At 40.2% G+C, this 20764-nt stretch overlaps 1 protein-coding gene across 1 annotated transcript in view; it reads right to left on the bottom strand.

Moving 5' to 3' along the window:
• Positions 1 to 20764, bottom strand: part of STARD9 (StAR related lipid transfer domain containing 9) — a 297129-nt gene that overhangs the window by 116709 nt on the left and 159656 nt on the right. The window contains exons 4-14 of the mRNA XM_082274962.1: positions 20028 to 20144; positions 16847 to 16879; positions 16584 to 16645; positions 16367 to 16479; positions 13269 to 13338; positions 4457 to 4529; positions 3813 to 3880; positions 3630 to 3727; positions 2702 to 2905; positions 1574 to 1671; positions 61 to 138 (exon numbers count right to left, since the gene is read on the bottom strand). Of these exons, the coding sequence (XP_082131088.1) occupies positions 61 to 138; positions 1574 to 1671; positions 2702 to 2905; positions 3630 to 3727; positions 3813 to 3880; positions 4457 to 4529; positions 13269 to 13338; positions 16367 to 16479; positions 16584 to 16645; positions 16847 to 16879; positions 20028 to 20144 (1014 nt within the window). The remainder of the gene's footprint in view (positions 1 to 60; positions 139 to 1573; positions 1672 to 2701; positions 2906 to 3629; positions 3728 to 3812; positions 3881 to 4456; positions 4530 to 13268; positions 13339 to 16366; positions 16480 to 16583; positions 16646 to 16846; positions 16880 to 20027; positions 20145 to 20764) is intronic.

Raw genomic sequence — 20764 nt, 5'->3', positions numbered from 1 at the left:
AGGAATCTGTACAGGATGTAAAAAAGGACAATATTTTATAGGAGAGCTGCTGGAACGTACCAATTCAAAGTTCCTTAGCATAGCTTTCAGTCTGTTAATTTCTTCTCTTAGCTCGCGGATCAGTCTAACATTGGCATCCTGGAGAAAATAATAATTTTATCATCACCAAACATTGTGCTGTAGTGTCTCATGCAAAATTACTGCAATCAATGCAACATGTTTTATCTTAGTCACCCAAAAATGAAAACAATCATATGTGCAAGAAATATTGAAGGAAGTCCTTTTGTAAATTGTTTATAAAACTGAACTTTTTAGGGAATTCTTTGTAAATTTGGCCATCTGAAATGTTGCCTAATTGGGGGAGGTATGGAAAGTTCAAAAAGCAATGCCAAAAATAGAACTTGAGTAAAGAAATGACAAAGAAAGCAGTATTGTGACTGAAGAGTACATGTAATGGTATTAAAACGAATCATATTTTTACATGATTATAGATATTTATATGCGGTCAGAGGAAGCAGACAAAATCAGTGAAACGTGTAACCATCTCTCAACCAAAGCAACAGCACAATTTGCAAGACTGAAGTCTTGCAATTTGCAAGTGCTGACTGAATGTCATTAATACTTTGCCAAAACTTATTAAGGTATATGGTAAATTTATGGATGATGCACTCTTTCAAATACAAGGGTCCCATTCAATACAACGGTCCCATTCTAGTCACATGTTCCATGCCAAACCCAGGCACCAGCATAAAAGAACTTTCTCTTGTACTATATTTCCCCATGGTCAGTTCAAACAATGGATTAACCATTTTCAAGCGCAAAAAAAAAAAAAAGATAAGGAAAATCATCACCTTTGGTTAAACCAAAATGTCCACTGTGTATAACTTAAGAATTTTAGCCAATTTACTTAGAAACCCCTGTGAAACCCATTTTGGTATACAGTAATTTGCAAAGGGGTGTAGTAATGCAGTTGCTGACATTTTATAAAAGTAGTGTGCAGTGAAAAGCTCTGCATTTAATATATATCAAAAAAACCTTAACATTTGTTTTTGTATGAAACATTGTTCTCCCAGCACTCCCCTTCATTCAAGTACCTTTTTAGAGAGTAAACTCTTAGTGCAGTAAACATTTTTAATGAACCCTGTGGAGCTGACAGGGATAACTTTAAGAAACTTGCTTCATTGGAGAGTTTTACTCCATGGGGACCTTCAACTCTCTTCAGATCCAAGCATATGTTTGTATTTCATACAATCTGTGGCTAATTAAAAGAAAAGTAGAGAAACAAAGCGGAGAAGGATTCTAGAAAATGCTCTGCAGACTTTGGCCCATTGTCCTGCTGTAAAGATAAATCTAAAAATCAGAAAACCAAGGATGGCTGCAGGGTAAGAAGGAATAAGGCTTGTATGAAGACTGCACTTTAATAAGCTGTAAAAAAGAAAAAAAAAGCAAGCAGGTGTGGGCAATATGTTGCCCTTCGATGATCCATGTCTCCAGATGACCCATCAACTTGGACAGGATTCCCATAACGGCTGTTCAGATTTTTATCAAGACATTTCATAAAACGTACACTTACCTCATTCACTCTAGGTTTATTGATGATGTTTTTGGCATTAGAAGCATATCTCAAGGTGCTCATTGTTTCATTGTAGCTGCTGCTTGCAGGTGATACAGCTGGAATCAACGTAGACAGAAGTGTAATACATCACATATGGAGAGGTAGTCACATAGGGATTGATTTACTAAAGACAAATAAGCTTTTTATTTGCAGAAGTTTCAATTTGCAAGGGAACTTGCCGCAACCGAGCCTAGTCAGTGTGGTGAATTTTCTATTTGCCAAGAATACCCAATCATGTGCATGTAAATAAAGAAAAAACAGCATTTTTTGGTACTGATTGGATTGAGCTTATCCTCATTCACAAAACTTTGGGGCAAATTCCCTTGCAACAGTCTATTTGCCTTTAGTAAACCAACCCCATAATCTCAGCTATAACAATGATACAGTATATTTCCATAGTCATAATATTTCAAAGCCAACAATATTGTAATCTGCTGCCCTATAATCAGCATGACAGCAGCATGTCTACAGGATGGACTCCAGTAATTATATATATATATATATATATATGTAGGAAGCCTCTGACTAGTTGAAATTTTCAGTTTCTATGGATTCTGATGGCACGTATGTTTTGATCTCTAAATAAAATCTATAAAATAAAAAATAAATTCCTATACTTTGAATTACGTAGGAACCGTCTTTCATGCCCTTACTTTTGCCAGTAAAGAAATGTTATGAAGATGGATGGTTCTGATGGAGACAGATTTTCTGAATTTCTTCCACATGCATGTAATTATGAGAGCCATGAGAACCGCACCGACAGCAAGGCTGCCTATGCAGGGCTTCATGTTCTGTGAATGGAACAATCGATATGATGCACTGAGCAATATAACTGTAGATACAATTTATAGGCTGGGGAAGCTTAAGGCTTATGTAAAGAGTGTGAACATTTATGCAACTGTGTTCGGCTGTTTTATAGTATAGATTTTTGAAATGACATAATAAATAATGGTATGTATAGAGAGCATTTATAACCCATACACTAAAAATATACTGACTTTCACATATGATAAGCTTGAGAACTTCAGCTAGATACGTTTGAATACTGCCATTTTACTCATGTCTTTAAGTGGAAAAGAGCCTTACTGGCAATCATGATTGTTTTTGAATTGCCTCCAAGACTGTCCTTTAAAAGCCAGGTCAAGATGGAGTCTCTGTATGGTACAAATGGCTGGCGCTTTGATCCAATGATGCTACTTCCAGATGGGCTGCTGCCTTGGATTCCGCTATCCCCATCACTGATAATACTGTTGATGCTCTGGCAGCTACTACTCATCTGAGAATTAAGGGCTAAAGATAAAAAAAATAAAAATGTTTACGCTTATTAGTCTATTCATTAAATTCTGGCAATTCGCAACTGATCTAGATTGATATTCTGTAAAGCCAGCCATAGATGGAGTGAATTTCTTTCCTGCAATCACTGTCAGTGTTGACAGGGGAATCTCTCCTGCGCAGCCATTGTGTTCTGCAGGGGGCAGAGGAAGCTGTTCCCGCTGGGAGAACACAGCGATTATTGGTAGTTACTATAACACCCGCAAGCAATTATCGCATGTAAAATACGGCAGGCTGGAGGTACCCAAGTTGATCGATCAATCTACTTGGCTACATTCAGTCTGCCCATACATGGTTTGAATCTCTGAACCCGCTGAGATTCAGACCGTCTATGGCCAGCTTAGCCAGAGGAGTACAACCAACTAGTTCACTAGTATTAATATCACATATTCAGGAGTATAAGGCAATGTTGATAGGTTCAGTTGATTACAGGATTCCTATAGCATTAAAGGGGATGTATAGTGATTTTATACAAAATATATTTACTACCTCGCAGTCCAAAATAATAATTATTAAAATGTCTAAAGCAAGCTATGATTTGACTCTTTAGCCAAGGTGTAGTGCTTTGGGAATCCTTTGACATGAATTAAATAGATGTACATACACACTTATTTCTTCTTTTATTCACCAAACTAAACATAGCCTAGTAATAGTAATATCCCAGATCAGAATAAACATTTACCTAATGCAGAGATAACAATGCCAAGAGTTACTAGGGATCTGTTAATGTTGGAGCCCTCTGTCAGCCGGTCTTTGCAGTAATTTGGAGAAGCTCTTTCACTAAACAGGGACAACATAAATAATCAACCAGTTTTAAATGACCAATAATGCCAACAATTCAACCATAAAATATATAATTACTCACCTCCCTGCTAAATCCACCAGGTTAACTTTGCTGGTAATTTCTGATGGCAAGTTATCTTCCAAAATTGCCTGAATCAAAAAATGAACCTTGGTTATTTGTATACATACTAGGACACAGATGAGTTTTTTTTTTTTTTTTGGTAGGAGGTTGGATCTTGCTTCATAAAAGCAGTGTTGTAAGGTCCACTAATTTATTATTTGTTTGCCAATAATATTTTCTCAAATATTATTTTCATGTTTAATTACTATTTCATCTCTATTCTTGGTCCTGGTACATAGGAAGGATGCATAATGAGTAAGAGTTCTAACTCCGGGAGATCTTTGAAGCACCATCTGCAGGCACAGTCACCAGGATATCACAAGAATAGAAGGATAGGGTATATTTCCTGTGTTGTACTCTGTCAGATATTACAGATACTAAAATGAGAATTATACCTAGAATACAACAGAATATGTCTCCTTTGTAACTGAGGATAGAGGCCTTGCTCACAGACACACAATAAAAACATCTTATTGGCTAGTTAACTTTCTTTTGTATCAGTTATTAAAATATATTGTTTTATTATCAGGCAAGTAAAAAACGTAATAGAATTCAAAGGGAACAGTAGTGGGGTTGGCACTGGATTCTGCCCCTGGAATACTAACCTGGGTATACTGGATGGTGAAGATAGCATGGGACCGACTGCTGGCATCATGGATATGAGTGGCTGCTGTAATCCTGTGAGTTCAGAAAAAGCACTGATTAAAAGTACATAGCAAAATGCTTCCTAATAATAGTAGTCTATATAAATATACAAAAAATGTTCTCCTCTTGGATCAAGAAAAAAAAACATAAATATATCAAACAGTTGAATGAGGTTGTAAGAAGAGTGATCTCAAAATTATATTCTTTTGCAAAAAACATCTTTCCATCTTCACTGGCTGAGAAAGGATTGGGGCAAGGAAAAGAACACAGACATGCATACTGAAAGCATAAGTTCACCTTTTGGAGCACATTACACCCATATTTATATTTACATGTAACAATGCACATTTTAGTCCTACAAAATTATGTGCATTTATTATTTTACTTTAAAGTAGAATTCCAGGCTAACCCTAACTAATCTTAAAAATCCCCCCACCCCCCCAACACCTATGCTTACTAACCTGTGTAAAAAAGATGCATACACTTAACTATTTTAACGTCACTCCAGTTCAGGCGCATGACTGTCTCCCCTGTTCTCAGTCAGCAGTGGCTGCAGGGGAGAGGAGGGAAAGCCGACAATGGATGGGCCATTAAAGCCTATGGATAATGTCACTTCTCCAGGCTTTATTAGCCATTGTCGGGCGCTCTCTCCTCCCCAACTGTAGCCAGAGCAGGCTGGCACAGGGGATCATGTAACTGGACTGGGGCGACATGAAAGCAGGTAAGTATACACAACTTTCCTGTGCAGGAAAGGAATTGGGAGGGAGTGTTTTTAAGATTAGTTGAGTTTAACCCAGAATTCTACTTTAAAGTGCATGTAAACCCCATATCTATTTTTCAGTATGTTTATCGTGTCTCACTGAATCCTCAAGCAAATCTACTTTTGTGAATCTCTTGCAAAATTTCTTGTGTGGAGATATTGCCAGTTACATACATAGTTACATAGTAGGTGAGGTTGAATAAAGACAATAGTCCATCCAGTTCAACCTGTGTAGGTGTGTGTGACTGTAATCATCTAACATAGCCCTCAATCTCCTGATCCTTGAGATGTAAGTCTAAGAGTCTTTTGAAAGTCACCATACTACCCACAGAAACCACCTCTTGTGGTAGACAATTCCACAATCTTGTAGCCCTAACAGTAAAGAACCCCCCACGTTGCCTGAGGTTAAAACGCTTCTCCTCTAATCGCATTGTATGTCCTCGAGTCCTCATGCAATTCCTTCGAATGAACAGCTTTTCTTCTAAGCTGAGATCCCCATTAAGATATTTATAAATTGCTATCATGTCCCCTCTCAGACGTCTTTTCTCCAGGGAAAATAAATCGAGCGATTGCAGCCGCTCTTCATAGGTAAGGTCCTCCAACCCCCTAATCAGTTTAGTTGCCCTTCTCTGGACTTTCTCCAGCTCCAACACATCCCTCCTGAGGACTGGCGACCAGAACTGGACAGAATACTCCAGATGCGGTCGGACCAGAGTTTTATAAAGTGGAAGGATTATAGTCTTATCTCTGGAATACATCCCTTTCTTTATGCATGCTAATATTCTGTTGGCTTTGGAAGCTGCCGCTTGGCATTGCATGCTGTTGCCTAATCTATCATCAACTAAGACTCCCAGATCTTTCTCCATTTTTGATTCCCCCAAGGGTTCCCCTCCTAACGTGTATTGTGTTTTTATGTTTTTGGTCCCCAAAAGCAAAACCTTACACTTCTCCACATTAAACCTCATTTGCCATGTCGTTGCCCACTCCGTAATTTTGTCCAGGTCATTCTGTAGGATATCTGCTTCATGCTGTGCAGTTATTGCCCTGGCCAATTTTGTGTCATCTGCAAAAACTGATAACGAACTACTGATCCCTTCCTCAATGCTGTTTATGAATAAATTGAACAAGGTTGGTCCCAGGACTGAGCCCTGGGGCACCCCGCTTACTACCTCAGACCAGTCTGAGTATGCGCTGTTTATTACTACCCTTTGGACACGGCCTTTTAGCCAATTCCGTATCCAAGAGCAAACCCTGCTGTCGATACCTGCAGACCTTATTTTATAAATTAAGCGCTTGTGGGGAACTGTATCAAACGCCTTAGCGAAATCCAAGTACACCACATCCACTGGTCTCCCCCTATCTAGCTCACAGCTCACTTCCTCGTAGAATGCTAAGAGATTGGTTTGACAAGATCGCCCATTTGTAAACCCGTGCTGGTTACTACTGATGATGTTGTTGTCTTTAGCATACTCTACGATATAGTCCCTTATCATCCCCTCCAAAAGTTTACATATTATTGATGTCAGACTGACAGGCCTATAATTTCCCGGGATATGTCTCTGGCCCTTTTTGAATATCGGAATCACGTTAGCCTTCCTCCAATCCCCTGGTACATCTCCTGTCCTAATACTGTCAGCAAAGATCAGGAACAGTGGTCTAGATATAACCATACTGAGTTCCTTGAGCACTCTCGGATGTACGCCATCCGGGCCTGGTGATTTGTTTGTGTTAAGTTTATCCAGTCTTTCCCTGATTTCCCCCTCTGTTAGCCATAGTGGCAAGTCCTGTGTATTACTACTAACCATACAGTCATGGTCAGTGTACCCTTCCTTTTCCTGCGTAAAGACTGACGAGAAAAAAGAATTCAGCACGGTTGCTTTTTCAGTGTCCTCTGTAACCATCCTCCCATCATCGCTAATTATGTGTGCAATATGCTCTGCCCTAGTTTTTTTGCTGTTGATATATTTAAAGAATTTCTTTGGGTTTTTTTTACTATCCTCCGCTATTTGTCTCTCAAAGTTGATTTTAGCCATCTTGATTTCGTGTTTACACTTCTTATTTTCCTCCTTGTATTGCTGGAAGGCCAATACAGTGCCCTCTGATTTATATTTCTTGAAGGCCAATTTTTTTCCCCTAATAAGTTTTTTAACGCTACGGTTTAGCCAGCCAGGTTTGGCTTTGTCTCTTCTAAATTTATTCCCCATAGGAATGCACTGCAAGATGCCTTTGCTTAATATTGTTCTAAAGCATTCCCATTTTTCCTCTGTGGTCAGTGATCCCAGGGTTTGGTCCCAGTTTACCCTTTCCATCAATGAGTACAATTTTGGAAAGTCTGCCCTTCTGAAGTTTAGGGTTCTTATGTTCCCCACTTGCCTTTTTATATTGTTATTTATACTAAATGTGATCATCCTGTGATCGCTAGAGCCCAGGTTGTCCTGGACTCCTACCTCCGAGATTATGTCTGGGTCATTAGTGATCAATAGATCCAGGATAGCATTCTCTCTAGTAGGGGAATCCACCAACTGCGACATGTAGTTATCCTGTAAGGTTTCCGTGAATAGCCGGGCCTTATGCGAGTGTGCAGTCCCCTCTTCCCAGTCAATGTCGGGATAATTGAAGTCCCCCAATATGATGACTGATCCTAGTTTTGCCGCTTTACCTATTAGTGCTAAAAATTCCAGCTCTACCTCCTCCCCTTGGTTAGGTGGCCTATAGCAAACCCCCACAACTACTTTTCCCTTATCTTCTTCCCTATCGAGTTCAACCCACACAGATTCTAAATCCATGCTCATCCCATCCGTAATGTCACTCCTTTCTAGCACCTTTATATTGTTCTTGACATAGAGACATACCCCTCCCCCTCTTTTACCAACCCTGTCCTTCCGGTACACCGAATACCCTTGGATATTGGCCAGCCAGTCATGTGAGGGGTCGAACCAAGTCTCCGTTATTCCCACAAGGTCTATGTCCTCCTCATGTACTAACATGTCCAACTCATCCATCTTATTAGCTAGGCTCCTGGCATTAGCATATACCCCTCTTAGTTTTACGGAAGTTAAACGTGATTGGCGGTTTTGTTTATTTCTGTTTGGTCTGCTGTTCTCCCGCACAGACCCGCCAATTGATGTTGTTGACCTACTGTCGCTATTGACCCTACAACTGCCTTCAGTCCTCTGCTCCCTCCTGACTGATTCTATTTCTGAGCCCTCCCCCCCGTCTCCTAGTTTAAAAGCCCCTCCAACTCGGTGGCCATCTTTCTCCCCAAAAGAGCTGTACCGTCCCCATTAAGGTGCAGCCCATCCTTACTAAAGAGCCGGTAGCCGACTGAGAAGTCAGCCCAGTTCTCCAGGAACCCAAACCCCTCCTTCCTACACCAATTCCTCAGCCACTTGTTAACTTCCCTAAGCTCCTTCTGCCTCTCCTGTGTGGCTCGAGGTACAGGCAGTATTTCAGAGAAAACCACCTTGGAGGTCCTTTTCCTCAATCTATTACCTAAGTCCCTGAAATCGTTCTTAAGGATCCTCCACCTACCTTTAACTTTGTCATTAGTGCCCACATGCACCATGACCGCTGGGTCATCCCCAGCCCCGCCCAACAATCTGTCTGCCAGATCTGCGATGTGTCGAACTCGGGCGCCCGGTAAACAACAAACTGTTCGGTTCACGCGATCTTTTTTACAGATTTCCCTCTCTGTCCTCTTGATAATTGAGTCCCCAACTACCACAACCTGTCTAACCTTTCCTGCGTTACGGCCCCCCTTCTTCCTGGAGCCGTCCCTCCCCTGGCAGCTGGGGGAGGGCGCGTGCTCCAGCTCTGCCACCCCTGAGTTGATATCCCCCTCAACCTGCAACTCGGCAAACATGTTAGGGTGTACCAACTCAGGACTGGCCTCCCTGACTCTCCTCCCCCTAACATTCCTAACAGTCACCCAGCTGCGTACCTCTGCTGCTTGCGTCTCCTCTATTCCTTCCTCCTCTATGCTGACCCCTGCCAGCGCCTGATGGGTAAAGTCCAAGCTCCTTTCCAGGTTGTAGATGCCACGCAGTCTTGTCACTGTGTTCTCTAGATCCACGATGTGGGCTTCCAGAGCAACAGTTAATGGCACTCCGTGTTTAGAATGACAACGCTAAGCTACTGTCTTGCAATTTGCAGCAATATTGTCAGCCAGCTCTGTGCACTCCTTCAGTTGGCCATTGGACTACTGATCAGGTCTTTGCATGCCTTCTGTAGACGTGATATACAGCCCAACCCTGGTAGGCACTGCAATGTATAAAGCCAAATGAAGGGATTTAAGCCATCCTTTAAGTTGCATCTTGAATACCTTTAGTTAATAAAGGAGATCACATTAATTGATAGGTAAAACAGTACAATACAGCACTATATATATATATATATATATATATATATATATATATATATATATATATATAGTGCTTTGCAAAAGTATTCGGCCCCCTTGAACTTTGCTACCTTTTGCCACATTTCAGGCTTCAAACATAAAGATATAAAACTGTAATTTTTTGTGAAGAATCAACAACAAGTGGGACACAATAATGAAGTGGAACGAAATTTAGTGGATATTTAAAACTTTGTTAACAAATAAAAAACTGAAGAATTGGGCGTGCAAAATTATTCAGCCCCCTTTACTTTCAGTGCAGCAAACTCTCTCCAGAAGTTCAGTGAGAATCTCTGAATGATCCAATGTTGACCTAAATGACTAATGATGATAAATAGAATCCACCTGTGTGTAATCAAGTCTCCGTATAAATGCACCTGTACTGTGATAGTCTCAGAGGTCCGTTTAAAGCGCAGAGAGCATCATGAAGAACAAGGAACACACCAGGTAGGTCCGAGATACTGTTGTGGAGAAGTTTAAAGCCGGATTTGGATACAAAAAGATTTCCCAAGCTTTAAACATCCCAAGGAGCACTGTGCAAGCGATAATCTTGAAATGGAAGGAGTATCAGACCACCGCAAATCTACAAAGACCTGGCCGTCCCTCTAAACTTTCAGCTCATACAAGGAGAAGACTGATCAGAGATGCAGCCAAGAGGCCCATGATCACTCTGGATGAACTGCAGAGATCTACAGCTGAGGTGGGAGACTCTGTCCATAGGATAACAATCAGTCGTATACTGCACAAATCTGGCCTTTATGGAAGAGTGGCAAGAAGAAAGCCATTTCTTAAAGATATCCATAAAAAGTGTTGTTTAAAGTTTGCCACAAGCCACCTGGGAGACACACCAAACATGTGGAAGAAGGTGCTCTGGTCAGATGAAACCAAAATCAAACTTTTTGGCAACAATGCAAAACATTATGTTTGGCATAACAGCAACACAGCTCATCACCCTGAACACACCATCCCCACTGTCAAACATGGTGGTGGCAGCATCATGGTTTGGGCCTGCTTTTCTTCAGCAGGGACAGGGAAGATGGTTAAAATTGATGGGAAGATGGATGGAGCCAAATACAGGACCATTCTGGAAGAAAACCTGATGGAGTCTGCAAAAGACCTGAGACTGGGACAGAGATTTGTCTTCCAACAAGACAATGATCCAAAACATAAAGCAAAATCTACAATGGAATGGTTCACAAATAAACATATCCAGGTGTTAGAATGGCCAAGTCAAAGTCCAAACCTGAATTCAATCGAGAATCTGTGGAAAGAACTGAAAACTGCTGTTCACAAAAACTCTCCATCCAACCTCACTGAGCTCGAGCTGTTTTGCAAGAAGGAATGGGCAAAAATTTCAGTCTCTCGATGTGCAAAACTGATAGAGACATACCCCAATCGACTTACAGCTGTAATCACAGCAAAAGGCGGCGCTACAAAGTATTAACTTAAGGGGGCTGAATAATTTTGCACGCCCAATTTTTCAGTTTTTTATTTGTTAAAAGAGTTTGAAATATCCAATAAATTTCGTTCCACTTCATGATTGTGTCCCACTTGTTGATTCTTCACAAAAAATTACAGTTTTATATCTTTATGTTTGAAACCTGAAATGTGGCAAAAGGTCGCAATGTTCAAGGGGGCCGAATACTTTCGCAAGGCACTGTACATGGGTAAAAGAGATCATCTTGAAAGAAATTAAATTTTTAGTGCACATTCATTCTTTTAAAACACCTTGGGGTTGATTTACTAAAATTGGAGTACACAGAATCTGGTGCAACTTTGCATAGTAACCAATCGGCTACTAACTTTGAATTTTCTAATTCGGCTTTGACAATAAGAATTAGAAGCTGATTGGTTACTAATGCACAGCTGCACCAGATTCTGTGTGCACCAGTTTTAGTAAATATCCCCCTTGTTTATATGTATAGTTGGATTTATATATCTGCATAGGGGCAGCCATATTTGCTCATTTTCTCTGCTTTGTGGCTTAATGCACACTAATGTTTTTTTAAGCTCCTAGAAGCTGTTAGCATTTTTTCTGCTCCTAGAAGCTAAATAATGTTATCCTATATGTCCATGCACACTAATTTAGGCTATTAGCATTTTTTGAGCTTCAGTATCTAGGAGCAGAAAAAAAATAGTTTTTGTAGAGTTTTTTGGAGCGTTTTTCCAGCAGAAAAAAAAATGCTAAACGCTCCTAAATGCTTCTAAAGACTACTAAAATCCTTTTTCGAGCATTTTTTTTCTCCATGTACTGTAAAAAGGCTAATAAAACGGAAACGCTCCTAAAAGCTTCCAAAAGTTACTAAAACACTACTACAAGTCAGCAAAAAATTGCTATTATCAGCATTTTTAATCTAGCGGTTTTTTTTCTAGCGTTTTTTGAGCTTATAAAAAAATGCTAGTGTGCATATTGCCTGTAACACCGTGATTGTGCTTCACTGCTCCTTTTCATGATGCAAGTCCATTGAAAATAAAGCATTTCCTATAGGAATAAGAATTATATCATATCTCCGCAGTTTTTAGGGGAGTTAGAAAGAGTTGGTGTAGTTGCTATAACCCCCTTTTAGGCTGGCCAATTTAAATTTTAAGAATCTTTACATTTACTGCAATGCTATTCAAGAACAAGCTCATGTGTCACATCATGAGTAAAACACTGCAATAAAAATCTGCCTTGATAACACATAGTTTCATAGTTAGGGAGGCTGAAAAAAGACACCAGTCCATCCGGTTCAACCTATGATGAGCGTGTGTGTGTTGGTGTTTATGTCAATAGTACCTCGAATACCCCTGTATGTTGTGGTCGTTAAGGTGCCCATCTAATAGTTTTTTAAAACAAATCGATGCTCCTCGTTGATACCACTGCTTGTGGAAGAGAGTTCCACGTCCTTACCGCTCTGGCGGTATAGAACCCTTTACGCAGTTTAAGGTTAAACCGCTTCTCTTCTAATTTTAGAAAATGGCCACAAGTCCTTTTATATTATTCCCTTTCACTGAATAGTTTGTTTCCTATGCTAGGGTCACTAGTACAGTATTTGTACATTAATATAATTTCCCGTCTCGGGCGTCTCTTCTCCAGAGAGAATAAGTTCAATGCTTGCAGTCTTTCCCCATAGCTGAGATCCTCCAGTCCCTTTATTACCTTTGTTGCCCTTCTCTGGACTCTCTCCAGTTCCAGCACATCCTTCCTGAGGACCGGTGCCTAGAACTGGACGGCATACTCCAGATGTGGCTAGACCAGAGTAATACACATCACAGGGTATTCCCTATTGCTTAGTGAACAGAGGTTTTTGACTCTGATTGTTCCTCCATTTTTGTAGAAAATTAATTAAAGAAGAAAAGAAAAGTCATTATGAGCCCTGTCTGTAAACAACTTTAAATAATGCATAAGAACTCAATAAAACAAAAATAGGTCACAGTTTTTAAATGATCTCTGTGATTAAAGTACCAGAAGTGAACTAGCTGGATAGACTCCAGACTAAGGGGAAGCTGCACTCAGCGAAGTGTGAGCGCAGGAAGTAAAAAGAGTTAAATAAAAGTATGAAAAACATTAACAAAAGTAGTGCTTCAGACTTTGAAACAGAAGGGCAGGCATGTATGTTGCACATCATCAATGTACCTGTTCTCCATTCCTTCCTCCAGCAAGGCTACAACTTGTTCATAACTGGTGACTACATGCTGGGATAACCCTGTATTGTAAAAATAAATAGTTACGTACAGCTAACTAGAAACTCTGAACAAATGTATGCAAGCATCATAAATAAACATGACATAAGTTCAAAGAAACGCATTTACAAGAAATTATCTAAATTGTAAATGTACCTGAAAACATCAAAGTGAATTTTGTATTAAAGCTCACCTCCAACCTTTAATAATACTAAACCAATTCCTTTCTTTGTTCAGGAAAGTCAGACGTCTAAAGTATAGCCTGCTTCTATAAAATGCTCCCTCCTCCCAGCTCATGACAGTCAGCTGTAGGAGACAAACGCTCACCTCTCCCCCACAAACAGGAGATTCAGGGAACAGCGCCCATCGTGGAGGACCCGGCTCTGGTAGGTAGGTGTTTGGGGATGGGGGGGGTTCTAATTGAACTGGAGCATTTACGTTTATGATGTGAATACAATGAAGTAAAAACACTGAGCTTTTAGTACTACTTTGATTCTGAATGATTTTTTTAGTGCCGCTGGTGTCCCTATTAGAAACATTTCCTCTAACTTACTGTTCTGGTGACACAGGGACATCAAGCAGGAAGTCAGAGGAAAGTCTTCCAGCAAAGGTAGACGCACCAACAAAAAGACTTCTATTTATTAGGGTAAGGCAGGCCATACAGGGTTCCTGCTGAACCGGCCCAGATTCAAACTGTAATGCTCTATTCACACCAATGCATTTTTTCAAGCTTTTTGCAGAAACACAGGACATTTTTTTTTTTTTTTTAACATGGGTTCCTATAGATGCATTTTTGTGCCTCTGCGTTTTTAGAAAGGGTCAGGGACTGTTTTAAATGCAAAACTGTGCTTTTTTGCTATTTTGGTTTCACAGACTTCAATGGAGAAGTTGCAGAAAAGCATGTAAAGCGGTTTTACTGTGATTTTGCCATGATTTGCATTTAAAAATTTGCACAACAAATTAAAAAAAAAAAAGCATAAAAAACGCAAATTGCGGGAGAATCAGTAAAAAACCCATGGAAAGCACAGAAAAAACACTCAAAAGCAACATGTATAGATGTGAATCTAGCCTTAATGGGCAGGCTGAATGTACCAAGATGATCGACCAACTTGGGTACAAGCAGCCTGCCAGATCCTCTTGCATTTATCACTAGCGGCTGCTATAGCCGCTAGCGATTATTACTGTCTTCTCTGAGTCCTGGTGGGGACAGCTTCCTCCTTCCCCCCCCCCCCGCCGGAAGCAGACAATGGCTAAGCAGGAGGGATTCCCCTGTCAGGTTACAGGACAGAAATTTTCACAGTGTATGGCCAGTCTTCGTAACTGCCATCAGGCTTGTGTTGCTTTGTTTCCTGCCCCAGTGACATCCATTTCCTACATTTCTTGTTCTGGTGTCACAGGTAAACCTCCTCAGTGAGCTCACAGATAGCAACAAGCAAACCTTCCAGAACTCTTCTTCACCCTAGCCCAAACTACTATACTGTACTTTATACTACTTTAGCTTTAAAAATCAAAACCAACATAGAATGGTCTGTAAACAACAGATTATAGAAAATATTTGTTAACTTTAGGTGTTCCTTGCTGTTCAGAGTTCATGGAAGGTTATAGGCAATGTAAGCACAATAAGAGTTTTTGCCACAAGGTGGCAGTATATCACAAAGCATACAAAATTGTATGAATTTATACAGATTCTCGTTATCCTAGTGCCAAATAGAGTAACAGAGTGGTGCTCAATTTTCTTGATATGGGGAGCCTCAATTGCTCCAAAAAGCACCAAAGGGCCATAAATACACTTACATGAATATTGAGATTCAGAGGCAGCAGATGCACAGCACAATATAGTCAAAGACTATGGACATGATACAAGAGATGGTCAGATACAGTGGACTTAATACAGGGGATGGTCAGAGACTGCAGACATGGTACAGAATCTAGCCAGAGACTGCAGACAAGATACAAGTGAAATCAGAGACTGCGGACTTGTGAACATGCTATAGGATTTGTTGGAGACTGAGGACATGCTTTAGGAGAGTTACATAACGGGAACATGTTGCATGAGACTGCTAGAAATCATTGCTATAACAGGGCAATAAGTAAACACAGATTAGTGTCTACAGGGACTCCAAGGGCTGCACAAAAAAGTGCCACAGGGCTGCATGCAGCTCCCGGGCCGCAGGACGGTCAGCACAGGATTAACACATAAATAAATTGATTTGCATAGCAAGAGGTTAAAAATCTTCATTCGATCTCAGTATTCTTGAAATTGCAGTTAAAATCTTGCCATATAATGAAATTCATTATTTTGACATGACTTGGATTCTTTAGACACTAGATAATTTCGTGAAAATCTTAAATACAATTGATTTACTGCAAAAATTGCAACATCTGCTCTGTAAAAAGAAGTATTTAAAACTTGCTGGTAATACTGGGGAGCTCAGATATCCTCAAAGAACCAAGGTAAAGGGCTGGCACTGAGGAAGAAGAAACAGGCAAGCAGAATAAACACCCTGGATCAATGGGGAGAAGCAGGTGTACTGCACATAAAGAGGAGGTGAATAAGAAGTAGCTCTGTAGGAAGAAGATAGAGCAATTGAAGTTTGACAAAATTGATCCTTATGTGTGTGACCATGGTAGCCACATTGTATTCTAAGTTCTTTCAGGGGAAAGGTTAGACACTGTATATATTTTTGCCCTTTGTAGAAGAATTAAAATTGAATTAAAATGCAAAGAGGTCTGGTTAGTGAAGTTTTCTTCCAGCAGAGGTTCCAATCCCATGCTTGTGCAATGACTTGATATATGATCCTAGTATATATGCAGTCATTTTGGGGGAGATTTAGAAGATTACCAAAAGGAAAGATGGTGGGTTTAAAAAAAAAGAAAAACACATAGTTCTTATTATGCTGTCTCTTTTACTCCACCAAACCCAGAACTTTCAGATTCTGTAATTTTCCAGGACAGGTGTTAATCTGACCAGTAACTATTAGCAGATATAGAAAGTTTTTATTTCAACCACTTTAAAAAATGAAGCCCAAATATACACGTAACTTTGCATACCTTGTACATACGGCCCTTTTTCTGGGTGTTCCCGAACCCGTAAAGTGTAAGGTTTCTTCTGGTCTCCTTGATGTAACAAGTCCCGGACACGTTCATTGTAAATTTCTAGGAAGCTTAAATAAATACATTAAAATTTTACAATACTATGGAAGAGAACCTAATAAATGACATAAAACAGATGCAGGATCGTGGTTCATACATATTGCTAACTCCTTACCTCACTTCTATCCGGCATGAGGATGCAGAGCCTAGGGGATCAGCATTATAGCAGAAGAGACCCTTAGGGAGACAAACACGTTACTGTCCACCATGATACAATTCCCAGTAAATAAAGGCTAAGATTCTGACAGGAGCTCATGCCACCACCTAGCAATGCTAGATATTTAGACAGGAAATGTAATAACATTTTTATTGACAGAATATAAACTTACATCTTACTATGCAATAGAAATATATATTTGTACAGAAAAATAAACTTACCTCACAAATGCGGGGTGTTAATCCAATAGAGGTCTGTGAAAAAAAGAAGAAATGCAATTCTAAATGCAAATACTTACAATAGTCCATGTAAACTAACATCAGTGTTAGGGAAGGCACCCACAGATGTCTGCACATCAAACTTTATCCTCTACAAAGCTCCTGATTTTGGAGGCCCAATATACAAATGTGAAATTCAAGAGTTTATTCACTATGAGATATTAACAACCCCAAATCCCCAACGCTCTAATAGTTCAACAATTTGACAGGCCGCCTCAGTGACCAAAGGAGCTCAGTGGGAGGTAAAAGGAAGAGGTGGTGTAGCTCCACTTTTAGGTTTGGATGAGCATATCAGATTCAGTGAGCATACCTAGTGGTAAAGGTTGGTTACAGCATAAGTACGTTTGTAAACAAAGTAGATCTCCACAGACTTTCAAAGGGCTTGGGACACTTTGAAGATGACCCTATAGAGGTCTATGGGGAGCTACTGCACACAGGTGCCTCCAGCACAAAGATGATTTGCATGTAAGCACTGTAGGAGCAGCTGTGGGACAGAGCTTAGTTTTAGGTTTAGGGGATAAGGACCTTTTGTTTAAAAGTACACTCATCCTTTTAGCGCTTCCAGCCCAGAGGCCAGATATATAAAGCCTTGAAAACAAGTGATTATACCAGGATCATGGCTGCAACCATGATCCTGGTATAATTTTTTTCAGCTGGCAAATGGCTTTACTGTAAAAGTGACCCGAGCAGCTGTAAGCGGTTGGGTCGGCTGTGCAAATGCAAACACACTCATAGGTCCGGCACATACACAACATAGCCCCATCGGACGGGGGCTAGCCTGCGAGTTAAATGCCTTGCGAGGTGGCATACGACACCTACCTTTGCTTCTGATGCTGGAACATCCTTCTTGCTAACTCTCACATATACTATATTGTCAAAAGTATTGGGATGCCTGCCTTTATACGCACATTAACTTTAAGGGCATCCCAGTCTTAGTCTGTAGGGTTCAATATTGAGTTGGCCCACCCTTTGCAGCTATACTAGATTTAACTCTTCTGGGAAGGCTGTCCACAAGGTTTAAGAGTGTGTCTATGGGAATTTTTGACCATTCTTCCAGAAGCGCATTTGTGAGGTCAAGTCCTGATATGGACGAGGCCTGACTTGCAGTCTCTGCTCTAATTCATCCCAAAGGTGTTCTATCGGGTTAAGGTCAGGACTCTGTGCAGGCCAGTCAAGTTTCTCCACTCCAAACTCGCTCATCCATATCTTTAAGGTAAAAAACTGCAAAAACCACCATTTTATTGTCCAGGGCCTCTGCTTTTAGAAAATATATAATGTTTGGGGGTTCTAAGTAATTTTCTAGCAGATTTTACCATGTATGTGAACAATTTCAATATTGTCCCCGCATGTAACCAGTTAAGATGTCTAATAAAATACAAACAATTCAAAAAAATTAAATATGTTTTTTTTTTTTCTTTTCTTAGTTTTTACCTGGTTCAGACCTACTTTGACATGCGAAGTAGGAGTGATCTTACATAGAAAAATATGACTAGTCCATATAGTCCTGGAAAATACACCTTTAAAAATGAATGACAGCCAACTTTCTTTTATGCGTTCCCATATCAAATATTTTGAAAATTTGGGACCATTGAAAGAATAGGATTAATTTTAGGTAACAGGTAAAAGCATTAATGAGCTTTGAAAGGTATTGCAAGTTTGATGAAATCTGACATTTCACCTTTATCTTAATCAGAGTTCTGTATTCCACTGAATAAATCAATCATAGAAGAAATGGCTGCACTCCAGGTGTGATCAAATTTCAGGTTTATTGGCTGAACATCCCAATGTGACAAATGTGGCATTTCACACATTAGTATGTGTGCTTAATCATTAGGAGCCAGAGGAACACAAAACTACATAAATGTACACAGAATCTGGTGCAGCTGTGCACAGTAACCAATCAGCTTCTAACTTCAACTTGTTTAATTAATCTTTGACAATAAAACCTAGAATCTGATTGGTCACTATGCACAGCTTTGGTTTGCACCAGTTTTAGTAAACCCCCCCTAATGGTCGATATAAATAGTCAGTAGTAGGGCAGCAGGAGTGTACTTTTTGAAAAATGTGCTAAATAACTTGCACTCTCACAGGATCCAGCATCCAGCATCAACAATCACATTCATACTTTCAAGGTAAGCTTGAATAAGATTGATAGCTATAAAAAACATCTTGGTCTTTTTTATACATCAGGCTTGAGATACACCATATCACCGAAAGTATTGGGAATCAAATTCATCCCAAAGGAGTTCTATCGGCTTGTGCAGGCCAGTAAAGTTCCTCCACCCCAAACTCGCTCATTCACATCTTTATGGACCTTGTTTTGTGCATTGGTCCAAATCATTTGGTGGAGGGGATGTGGCCTTGTTTTTCAGGGGTTGGGCTTGGCCCTTAGTTCCAGTGAAGGGAACTCTTAAGGCGTCAGCATACTGAGACATTTTGGACAATTGCATGCTCCCAACTTTGAGGGAACAGTTTGGGGGTGGCCCCTTCATGTTCCAACATGACTGCACACCAGTGCACAACGCAAGGTCCATAAAGAAATGGATGAGCGAGTTTGGGGTGGAGGAACTTGACTGGCTTGCAGAGTCCTGACCCCAACCTGATAGAACACTTTTGAGATGAATTAGAGCAGAGACTGTGAGCCAGGCCTTCTCCTCCAACATCAGTGCCTAACCTCATAAATGCTCTTCTGGAAGAAGAGTCAAACATTTCCATAGACACACTCCTAAATCTTGTGGACAGCCTTCCTAGAAGAATTTAAGCGGTATAGCTGCAAAGGGTGGGCCTACTCAATATTAAACCCTACAGACTAAGACTGGGATGCCATTAAAGTTAATGTGCATATAAAGGTGGGCATTCCAATACTTTTGACAATATAGTATATGTGAGAGGTAGCAAGAAAGATGTTCCAGCATCAGAAGCATCCATATTTATAGATCACCAGGGTTGGTGGACTGGTGCACTGAAGCAATGCATTAATTAATTGAATAATTACTGATGCTCTGAACAGGTAGACTATATGCATTTACATTTTCTTATTTGGGATTTTGACTGTAAAATAGCTTTAAGAACTAATAATTTTCATAACATTAATAAGGGCTGTGAATTCTTTGCCATAACTCACCGGAGTTCCCATCATGGTGTATGTTTTCCCTGAGCCAGTCTGTCCATAGGCAAATAAACACACATTATATCCCTTAATAGCCTCTGAGAGTACCGTGGTACCCAGATCTTGGAATACCTGAAATAAACAAAGTAAGCCAATTTCAGTATGTTATGTATAGCATGCAAATTACATTGTAAAAACAAAGTAAATGGATGAATTTAAAATAAACAAAGCTCCAACCAAACAACAATTGGGTTAATATTCTCTGGCCATTATCAGTAATTATAAATCTGGACTTTATCAGTAATTATGGTGTCTTTGTAGCACAGTTAGTTCCGGTTCACACTAGTACGACTTGTCAGGCGACTTGGTCAGCCTGACAAGTCATGCACCGTCGCGGTCCATTGTGTGGTACAGGAATGGTTCTAATAGGAGCGATACAAGTCGATCTGACTTAGAAAAAGGGTCCTGTACTACTTCGGGGTGACCTGGAGCGACTTGCATAGACATTCATTTTATGAAGTCTGTGCAAGTCGCGCCGAAGTCGCGGTGCACACGACTTCACAGGTCGCCCCCTAAGTCGGATCGCCATAGTGTGAACCGACACTTAGACTATGTATAAAGTACAAAGTATTGCAACAGGTATCTTCAAAAAGTGTCTACACCAGGGTTAGGTTGGACAACTTGTCTCTCTATTTTTACCTATCGTGGTATCCAAATGAATTTGTTTGGTCAGCAGGGTTTCGTGTTTTAAT

This window comes from Pelophylax lessonae (genome assembly GCF_965119305.1).
Source record: "Pelophylax lessonae genome assembly, chromosome: 13".
Classification (NCBI taxonomy): Eukaryota; Metazoa; Chordata; class Amphibia; order Anura; family Ranidae; genus Pelophylax; species Pelophylax lessonae.
This window is presented reverse-complemented; position numbering and strand designations above follow the sequence as displayed.